We start from the raw sequence: 10,844 nt of genomic DNA on the forward strand, positions 1-10,844 counted from the left end.
CCAGATTTTTTTTTTTTTTGTAAACTGCTGCCAGTGGTGTATATTTACATCAGTCTCTGGAGCACCACCTCTTATTCCAGTCGTGAGTTCGAATCCTTAACCCTAACCCTGAAAGTTTTATCCAAATTGAACACCAGGGGGCGCTATAAATGCAAACAAACTGCAGGTGATATAGGTGATATAACACAAATCAGGCTACAAAACTTCCAGGATATGTCTACATAAGCACCTCACACATACACTGCAAGTCTTGTTCAAATGGACCACTAGGAGGCACTATAAATGCACAATAATTGAATGTGGAATTATACAAATGAAGCTATTGATCAGAAAATTCCTGTACAATCATTACAAAACTTGCAGGATGTGTTTCATAACAATGTTAAACCACATGTATGATATTATTTTGAAGTCACTAGTGTGGGGGGAAAAAAGGTTTGAACCTGTGAATCGCCACTTGTTTAAGTCATATAATTGACGTGACAAAAGATCAACTCACCAAGTGTGAGAGCTTGTAGTTGTTTTTACATACTCCAGACTTCGGTCAGCTGATGTTTTGTTCTGTGGTGTTTTGAACGGAGGAGCTGCAGAGCGCCCTTTGGTGGGAAAACAATGCAACACTCATGACAAGCAGCTGCAAGTAGCTTATGTCAACCAATATCTGCAAAACGATAAATCTGTCGGGCTCTACTTATGACCACTGACAGGTGAAGTGAATAACACTGATTATGTCCTTTCCATGGAACGTGTCAGTAGGTGGGATATATCAGGCAGCAAGTGAACATAGTGTCCTCATTGTTGATGTGTTAGAAGAAGGGAAAAATGGGAAAGCGTAAGAATTTGAGCGACTTTGACAAGGGCCAAATTGAGATTGCTAGGTCAGAGCATCTCTGAGTTAAATTTTTACTTCGGCTCAAACACAGTTTCAGTAGCAACTGGATTCAGTTTCATAATATTACATTCAGTTTGAGCTTTATTGGGATTCAGTTTCAAACTAATAAATTCAATTTCAAATTATGCTATTCAGTTTTTCAACACAGTTATTCAAGTTAAACATTTCAAATTAAAACAATGACATTCCGTTTTTAATGCAATTTATTAAAGTTGAGCAATTCAGATTCTACTGACACAAATATCAGCCCATATGTTAAATACACAGTAAAAATACTCAATTAAGAAGACACAAATCAAATTAAAGCTGCATCGTTGGGCCTTCCTTTTACCAGTGGGTGGCACTATGACGTTATATTTTCATGTAGATGTGTTGGGGACGGGACTGTTATTGACCATGTAAAGTTTGTCACAGATCTGAGCATGTACACTTAAGTCATATAACTTCCTGTTTTAACCGTTGATGTTTGACACCACGCCACGGACAAGCCCATCGACAAAATCTCGCAGATAGCACAACTTTTCATCGCCGATGCCTTTAAAATGCACAGTAGAAAATTTAAGTCGATCTGTGCTTTGGTTGAAAATCCCATTGAAATGAATGGGAATCTCCAAGCATATTTGAGCTTTTCCTGGTCCCACAGAGGGCAATGCCTTGCATTCGTGGGTTCCCAGTCCACTTTGGGCTTGGACTCCTAATAACTAAAACACACAAACATACCGCTAGGCTTCGCGTTTTCAACCCTAAAAATCCTTCAGTTCCAATAGGGACCTCGCACATTTCGTGTTCAGGTCCTAGTTAAATGAGTTAAAACCTCACCTTCTCCTAGAGTTCAGGAGGGAGACGGCAGAGAGAATCAAGTAGTATTTAAATCTACTGGTTTGAACTAGCGGAAGTCTGAGGAGGATATCAGATGGCAGAAACTGAAACTGTTGATCTAAAGGATTGTACACCATATCAGTATTACTCTTATGTCTGCTTATTGTCTAGTATAGCTCCCAAGTACTTGTTGGACTCCAGTATTTCTATATTCTGGCCATCAGTCACAGTACTGTCAGGGGGTCAGTACAATGCCACGAGAGGTCATCCTACCTGAGGTTTAACTTAAACCTGCCGCAACTCAAATCATGTGATTAATGTCTGAAAGTAAAACTAAATCATCTATGATCTTATGAAGGCAACACAATCATACTGTGTAATTAGGGGGGAAGTTAGTATAGTCACTTCCCACTTCATCCAAACAGTAATGCAATTACACACAATCATTTCTATGTGAGTTGGCTGACTAAATTATCATAATGCATGATTTCAATATTCTTTCATATCAGTTTATAGCCCTAGTGCCTCATAGCCAAGCCAAAAAAATGACATTTGTCATTAGAATATAGAGGTTTACTCACCCACAGAATACTTGCACTACATTGTTGTTGACCTTCTTGTCAAACAAGTAGCGTCTGTAGTCTTCCAGGGCATCTTTGATGGCGATAACCGTGAGAACCACCAGCAAAGGAATCATGGTAATTTCTTTCTGAAAGGCTTCAACAACTGGCACCCAGTTCAGTAACGCCAGGAACAAGAAGTAGAGGTTGGCAGCCCTACAACAGGAGGCCCAGAGCAAATTAGTGTACAAACAAACAAATGTACAACAGAAGCTGCTATGGAAGTTAAACCAAGTGCTACCTGACCATTTCCAATGGTGCAGTATGCATCTTTTGTCTCAGTATTTACAGTATAAACCACTTTGGTTTAGTGATATTTCAATAACTGCACCCAGTAGAGCCAGAGTGCCTAGACAGAAAACTGAACTAGCTCAAGAGGTGGGTAGAGTAGCCAAAACCTGTACTCAAGTAAAAGAACTGTTAACTTTGCAAAAGCAAGTACTCAAGTTGAAGTAAAAGTGGTCATCAAAATATGTACTTGAAGTAAAAGTGGTCATCAAAATATGTACTTGAGTAAAAAAATTACTTAAGTACCGAGTAACTTAAAAGTAACTTAAGTAACGTTGGGTTTGGGGTGCCGATGGTTAGACACATGGATAAGCCTTTGGTGTGGGAGACCCGGCTTTGATTCCCACTGCGAGGCCCTCTGTAACACATCCACCAATGTGTCCATGAGCAAGACACCTAACCCCTAGTTGCTCCAGAGGCATGCAACCTCTGACATATATGGCAATTGTCTTTGGATAAAAGTGTCAGCTAAACTGAACTTTAGCAATAAAAAAACAATGGGTCATTTTCCCCATGTCTTATTTTTGATGTGGACTAGAGTTATTTGCAATGGTCTCTCTCTGAGCATGACTAGTTAACTACAGACTGCTGTTACACTGTTAGTTTGAATATTTCCATTAAGGCAGAAAGCAGGGGGGGTTTTAAGCATGATATACTGTGTGTAGCTATTTATTATTAAACATATTAGCATTACCGCAACAAACACTGCTCTCTGTCAGCTCAGTTTCAGCACGGCGTAGCCTACTGACTTCACAACAGAAACCCACTGCACCAACACGGCCTCATTCCAGAGCGTCAGACACCGACGTTTTGAGAAAGCATAACAAAGCGTCGGACGCCAGGCTGACTGCACGGTGCGCTAAATTTGAATCTGTAGCCTGAATATTAGCTGCTAGCGCGATTTAAAAACTCATACTACCCTGCTGTAGGTTCAGCCATTATTCTGCTTTAACAGAGTCATGTGGATGCATGACTGTGGTAAATTAATAAATAAATAAGTAGCGTGATGAATTTATCCAAATGCAATCCAAAATAAGCACTGTCTGGACAGTACACAACCCTGTAAGGTTTCATAATCAAAAAACATGACGACAACATTTAGAAAACTGCATTCTTTAGAAAACATTATGTAATATCGCATCATATCAAAAGACCATCTCTCATTAGTAAAATAAAATCATTAAATTATTTTGTTGTAAAATCTGACCTATGGAACTGCTGGAACAGGTTCATGGGGATGAAAGTCAACAAGCTGTACTTGGTAGTGTGGATGGCATTGCCCTTGTAGCTTTTGAAGACAGCTTCGTACTCCTGCTGGTAGGGCCCATGGCGGGCAAACACCGTTCTCGGTTTCCCACTGACTCTCTGCGGGGTGCTGTGGGCATCCTGGGAGCTTTTGTTTGGCAGGCCATCTGGGGCAGAGTACCAGCCCCGCCCTGAGTCTCTCGCCAGCAGCTGCCGAAAGTGATACTGCACCCAATGGAGCCGCTCCATCTATGCAGCAGAGGCTCTAGCTGAGCTGTGAGAGTGGCCAGCCTCCCTCCTATGTCGCTTACAGCTCCTCGGTCCTCCACACTGGACTTTCAGTGTCCTAATCCTGTAGAGGTAAAACCACAAAATACATTTTAAGAGTTCGTTCTTATCCAGTCTGCAAGTTTGAAAGTTCACTCTGTTGTTATTAGGGATCCAAGCCCAGAGGGGCTGGGCGCCATGCATATAAGGCAACGTGGCTTCCTGTACCAGCATACCCTACTGAAATCACTATTTTTAGTTCCCAAGTAGGAAAGTGCAAGGAACCTACTGTTTCTTGCCAAAATTAGTAATTTTAGGGCCCAATCATGAAACATGCGAGGTCCCTATTGAAACTGAAGGGATTATTTAGGGCCTGAACAGCGACTGCTGTAAGGTCCCTATTGCGTTTGTTGGAATTATTAGGGCCCGAGGTCCCTATTGAAATTTTTTTTTTCCCCCCTTTCTTTTTTCTGCAAAGTAACCTCAATTTTGGGGGCTTAAACATACTTGAAAACTCACCAAACTTTGCACAAAATTCAGGAGTGGTAAAAAATTTCATATTTTATGTGTTTCGCGCATGGGCGTGGCAAAATGGCTCGCTAGCGCCCCCTACAGAGCAGCCCCCGGACTAAGTTTCACCTACGTGTACGAAATTTCTGTGGTATGTATATCTTGTTCAGATGCACAAAAGAGCCATAGCCTAAACCCAACAGGAAGTCAGCCATTTTGGATTTAATGGTCATTTTTAGCGATATAAACACTTTGTACTTTAAGAAACTCCTCCTATGGATTTAGTCCAATCAACTTCAAATTTCTGCTGTGTCTTCTAAAGGCATTGACGATGAAATTCGTCGATGGGCGTGTCCATGGCGTCAAAGATCAACTCTTCGCCATGACACAGGAAGTTGTTGTAACTTCAGTCTACGTGCTCACATCTGTACCAAACTTTACGTGCTAGATAACAGTCCCACCCCGAAAACATCTACAAGCGAATATTCAGTTATAGTCATAGCGCCAAGTGCTAAGTAGGGCCACAAAGGGGATACAGGAAGTGATGATTAGCACCTTTGTGCAGCGTCCAAGGTCTGTGGCAAATTCACAGCCACACCGGCAGAGCTCCAGAATATGCAACGCTGTCGCGTCACACCTCGACGCGCTACATCGGCGAGGGCCCGCCCAATGCTGCTTGCAGCTTTAATATCCCCTTTACTTTTTTAGTGTAGACAGTTTTTTTTGTTGTTGTTGTTTTTTTTTCTTTTATGATATAAAGTAATCCCAAAGAAAATAGTTCATGTTACATACTCCGATCAAAAGTCATGGTTGCAATATGCTATAAAACGAGAAGAAGAAGTAGAAGAAGAAGAAGAAGAAGTGTAGACAGTGGAAGCTGCAGTGCGAGGAACAGAGGAATAGAAGCTGCAGGGAGCCAGGGAGGAGGAGTGATCTGACACAATCAGCATCAAATTTCTTTACAGTGTAGGCCTATGCCATGTCCCCTGCAAGGTTTTCTGAATACAAAGATTCTGATGGCCAAGTTATTCCAGTCTTCTTTTGTACTTCAGCAGTGGTGTGAACATGAGAACAAAACAGAATACTGACACCAAGATGTCTAATACAGTGCCTTGCAAAAGTATTCGGCCCCCTTGAACTTTTCGACCTTTTGCCACATTGCAGGCTTCAAACATAAAGATATAAAACTGTAATTTTTTGTGAAGAACCAACAACAAGTGGGACACAACCATGAAGTGGAACGAAATTTATTGGATATTTCAAACTTTTTTAACAAATAAAAAAACTGAAAAATTGGGCTCTTTACAATTTCAATAGGGACCTCGCACGGTTCGTGCTCGGGCCCTAATAACAGGGTTCACCGATTTGAGCCTGGGTTTTAAAGACCTTTAGGAGTCCAGGTATAGTGGGCTATGAAAAGCCGTCAGTTAAAATACGGAGGCTGCAGTCTGACTTCTGGCCTTTCACAAGCTTTATCCTGCAAGAGGAACTCTGAACACAGAAGTGTCTGTTTCTGTTCTCTGGAAAGTACAGCAGCTCACGGGAGAGTCACTTGACACAATAGGCCTAACGTTACAGTTGTTCAGCTTACTGTAAGGTATGGTGATATGTTCAACATCAACAGCTTTCACTGCAGAGACGGAGACAGACAACCCCCCCTTACCTCCACAGGTCTGCAGCTCACATCAGATACCGGGTCTCTTCTGTCTCGCTGACACAACCAGAGGACTCACAAACAACCACCCGGCAGCCGCGGAAAGCAACTGAAGTCAAGCCAGCCTCCACTTCGAAAACGACAGTCAAGCCAGCCCTCGCGCTGTTTTGCGATGCGTGTTGTTTATAAACATTACGGTAACATCGTGTCGCAGCACATTTCAAAATGAAAGTGAGTTTCTGCTGAACATAATCCAATTGATGTGGCAGAAACGATTGAATAAACCACACCACAAGTATCTAAAGAAAATATTATATTCTCACAGAAAGCTTACTACATTCAGCCAAGATTCGAACTCATGTAAAAAGAAAACCTTCTGTTTCCACTAACTCATTTCACTTCAAAGTGACAGCAGACCACCTCAGGGTGTCCCTCTCTCAATATCAGAGCAATCGGATGTAGTTATTTGAAATTACAGCCCTTGAAAGCACCTATTGTCTAATATTTTCACTATGCGCCAAGATTCAAATTGACATAAAAAGGAAACTTCCTCTTTCCACTGACTCATTTCTACCAACTTTCACACATTTCACATTGGATCTACAAAGGACAAGGTTAAAATTTCAAAGATGATTGTCAAGGTACTCAAACAACATAAGACCTTTTTCAACAAATGAAGAAAACAACATAGTCCCAGTCTCTGTTTACTGTTACACACACACACACACACCTCTGCTCATACTAGATTTCCATTTCTACAATAAACAAGTCACAAGAACAAAGAATATGACAGTGTCATTGGATTGGACAGATTACCAACATCATTAATTGTTCTAACTGGACAAACTGTGGAGGTGGACAGCCACAAAAGAATCATCCTGATAATTCATTCATTTTAATAGAGGTCTCAAGTTTGAGGATCAGAAGCCAATACCTCTTTTATAGGCCTACTAGTAGTCGACTGTGTCGGCCTTATATGTTTTTTACCCCTTTCTGTCTTTCATCTTGGTCAGCTGGTTGTTCTGTTGTTCGTTTCTAAGCTTCTGTAGGCATAGCCTACAGGTTCCCTGCTTTTACTACCGTGTTACATTATAGGTCTACTGTTTTTTTAAATTAAAAGTTATTTAATCTGTATACCTCCAAGGATGTCAACATATGCGACAATAATATATCAATGTTACAAACATTGAATTACATTTTGACTGAGACACTTTCATAGGTTTAGAGAAAAGGTACAAGGTACAAGGTTGTAAAAGTTGAAACAGGAAGTTTCCTTTTTACGTCAATTTGAATCTTGGCAAATAGTGAAAATACTACACACTTTCAAGGGCTGTAATATTAAAACCAAACATCAGATTGCTCTGATATTGACAGAGGGTCTCCCTGAGGTGGTCTGCTGTCACTGTGAAGTGAAATGAGTCAGTGGAAACAGGACGTTTTCTTTTAACATCCATCTGAAATCAGCAAATTCACTGAAAATAGACATTTTCAAGGGCTGTAATTTCAAATAACTACATCCGATTGCTCTGATATTGAGAGAGGGACACCCTGAGGTGGTCTGCTGTCACTTTGAAGTGAAATGAATCAGTGGAAACAGGTTTTCTTTTTACATGAGTTCGAATCTTGGCTGAATGTAGTAAGCTTTCTGTGAGACTGTAATATTTTCTTTTGATACTTGTGGTGTCTTAAGCATTTATTTATTTATTCAATCGTTTCTGCCACATCAATTGCATTATGTTCAGCAAAAGCTCACTTTTATTTTGAAATGTGCTGCGACACGATGTTACCGTAATGTCTAGAAAAAGCACGCATCACAAAACAGCGCGAGGGCTGGCTTGACTGTCGTTTTCGAAGTGGAGGCTGGCTTGACTTCAGTGGAAAACAAGCAGGATGTGACATGTTAGTTGCAAATGCCCCGGCTGCGAGACGTTCCGGTTCCCGTGGAGCGGCGTACAACAGAGCACCATGGGGCAAGTGTGGGATTTCAAATGTTCTTCGGTATCAGCAGAACCGGACTACAGGCTGAGTACACAGTAGGACTGACCGGGATCCACGCCATTCATCTGAGACCATTTCTAAAATAACATTTTAGACATTTAACGTTAACTGTTCACTCTGCCGACTAGCAAGGTCACACTAAATTAGATTGAAATGCAGTTCGGCGTGTAACATCAGTACAGGTCTCAGAACACCGAGTAATGTGTAAAGCGCATGTTTCCATCTACCAACGTTCTGTGTGCACATTTATATTATATAGAATTCACTGGAGATCCAGAATTTCGTGTTTTCCAAGCCACGTGAACGCAGCTCATTCAACCACGTGACTGATATCAGCTGACCAGAAGGTGGGTCTAAATGAAACATGGTGGTTTTACTGAGCAGGTTATCTGTCACAGACTGTCTGAAAGTAAGTACCGAGCGTTGTTTTCATGAATCCTCATACTGATGTCCTGTCCTAGTGTCTGACGAGGGGTGGTGGCCCCTGGGGAATCCTGAAGAAGTCTAACATCATGTGTACTGAGAGCGCCTCCGAACATTTCTGACCTGCAGTCAATCAGGCAGCAGCACTTAGCTGCAGAATAAAAAGAAGTGGTTTTCTGTTCCTCACCATGGCGTTCCAGAAAATGAAGCCTGAACCTTAGTCTGACAGAGCAGGTGTTGTGGTGTATTCCAAAATCTCTATTGAACCTGTTTATAAATTGATTCATTGAAATGTTATTGACAGTATGCTTTAAAAGCTAAAATTATAAGTAGCATTGAACATGCTGAATGGTAAATATTTGACCTGTTCTGCCTTTAAATTATGAATTGATCATTTAGTTTTAAATAGACTACTACTGTCAACTACTAAATTAATCCACAACTAAAGCCATGACCCAAAATGGGGGACAGATCAAAAATGAGTGATCGTGATAGTGCAACAGTCAAAATGAGCTTCTTTGAGCAAATTTAATAGTAATTGAAAAACATCATCTTTTTCAATTACTATTAAATTTGTTAGTCAGAGGGTCTGCACTAAAGGAGGAACATACAGATCTTTTTCACACTACGTAATGCTAAGCTCCAACCTTCACAGTGTTGTCTGGTGTGTAGCTGTGTCACAGGGTGGTGGATAGACTGTGTGGACGGGAGTCTCCTCGCAGGGGGGATTACAGCGCCACCTGGAGCCTGGAGGAGTGGCTGGAGCTGCTTAACTCCCTGACAGCCCTGTTCCAGCTGGCGGTGGGGAACAACAGCTCTGATGAAGAGGTAAGATAGCAACAGGACAGGGTGGACTGTCAGCTGAGTCCACCCAGAGCTGAAAAGAGAGTTGCCTTTCATTGTTATATTTTGTGGGCAGGCTTTTACTTTATTATTCAATTGAGGTTTTATAGCCTGATTTTATACTTCTGAGTTGTAGCCTACAGTACATATCTGTATGATATAAATTCAACATAGCACCCAGTCTGTTTTACACAGCAGCTGGTTGCTCTCAAGCGGTGTTCTCAGGTGTGCTGCTGGCTGTGTGCAGGTGCTGGCTGGGCTGTCAGGTGTGGGACGCAGCCATGCAGAGGCTGCGCTGAGTGTGCTGAGAGCCAGACAGGAGGAGATCCGCTGCGCTTTGTTGGACAGAACCCACTCCATCTCCTCTGCTACTCTGCAGGATGTTGACTGGCAGCTTAAGGTGACTTGATGCTTTATCCTTCAGTGTTTAATTGGTTTTACTTATTTCTAATGTAAATGTGGTAACTGGATTAGCAACATGTATCAAAGTTGGTAAAAATTAGTGAAAGCTTTTGCTAGTTCTTCATTAGAGCATGATACACCGCAAACTCACGGAACAAATGGTTTTCTGCTGGAGGGTGGAACTGAACCCCATGCCTCACTTAGGAACAGGCACTTCAAGCAAAAATATTATTCTATAGTCACTGGGAACTACAGTATTCGACTATTCACCTGTGGTGCATTCATACTGGGAACAGGAACTGTATTTACTCTGCAGCAGTAAACACAATACACAACCATAAAACTATTAGGCTGCCACATGAGCATCTGGCCCATCTCACAGTGCTGTAGCCAAACTGAACCTGCCATATACAGTTTACCGACGCCTGGTAGTGATGTGTTCATACCGGGAGACTGTAAAAACAGGGAAATATATTTGTTATATAAGACAAGACAATAGTTGCGTAAGTGATCCGTTTATTTATAATTTAATGAATATCTGAAAATTCAAAAAACCCCCATAATACAGTACGATAACAAATAGAAAGCAAACCTAAATAATGATGTATACGTAGCACAGTAGAATGACAGTAAAAGATATTGGGTGCCAAACTGTCATCAGGAACAGGATCATCCATAGTTCATAGCCAAACGTCCATATACAAGTCATCAAAAAGGTCCCTGTGTTGGAGAGAGCCTGCTGGAAGGAGGTACAGTCATGCTCCAATCTGCCTGATAGACTAAGAAGAAGAGATCATTTAATCTGAGGATAGCACTTGATGGGCCAGTGGGTCACCACCACGATTATTCACATTAATACCACATTCATTCTGAGATGCTGGCC

At 41.5% G+C, this 10,844-nt stretch overlaps 2 protein-coding genes across 3 annotated transcripts in view; one reads left to right on the forward strand and one right to left on the reverse strand.

The window, feature by feature from the left end:
- atp10d (ATPase phospholipid transporting 10D) overlaps positions 1 to 6,461 on the reverse strand; it is a 102,378-nt gene extending 95,917 nt beyond the window's left edge. For both annotated transcript variants that reach the window (XM_038728495.1, XM_038728494.1), the window contains exons 1-3: positions 6,305 to 6,461; positions 3,827 to 4,216; positions 2,293 to 2,487 (exon numbers count right to left, since the gene is read on the reverse strand). In XM_038728495.1, coding sequence (XP_038584423.1) covers positions 2,293 to 2,487; positions 3,827 to 4,113 — 482 coding nt within the window. In that variant the 5' untranslated portion in view covers positions 4,114 to 4,216; positions 6,305 to 6,461. The remainder of the gene's footprint in view (positions 1 to 2,292; positions 2,488 to 3,826; positions 4,217 to 6,304) is intronic.
- Positions 6,462 to 8,631: 2,170 nt separating this feature from the next.
- Positions 8,632 to 9,959, forward strand: commd8 (COMM domain containing 8; the record flags this gene model as incomplete). Its single annotated transcript, XM_038729419.1, is given in 3 exon segments — positions 8,632 to 8,702; positions 9,389 to 9,544; positions 9,807 to 9,959. Coding segments are annotated over 3 exon segments (354 nt in total), but the record flags the coding sequence as incomplete, so codon positions are not given.
- Between the last annotated feature and the right edge of the window lie 885 nt (positions 9,960 to 10,844).

This window comes from Micropterus salmoides, unplaced genomic scaffold (assembly GCF_014851395.1).
Source record: "Micropterus salmoides isolate LMB-PRFRI ecotype aquatic unplaced genomic scaffold, ASM1485139v1 Ms_hic_scaffold_19, whole genome shotgun sequence".
NCBI classification, from domain to species: Eukaryota; Metazoa; Chordata; class Actinopteri; order Centrarchiformes; family Centrarchidae; genus Micropterus; species Micropterus salmoides.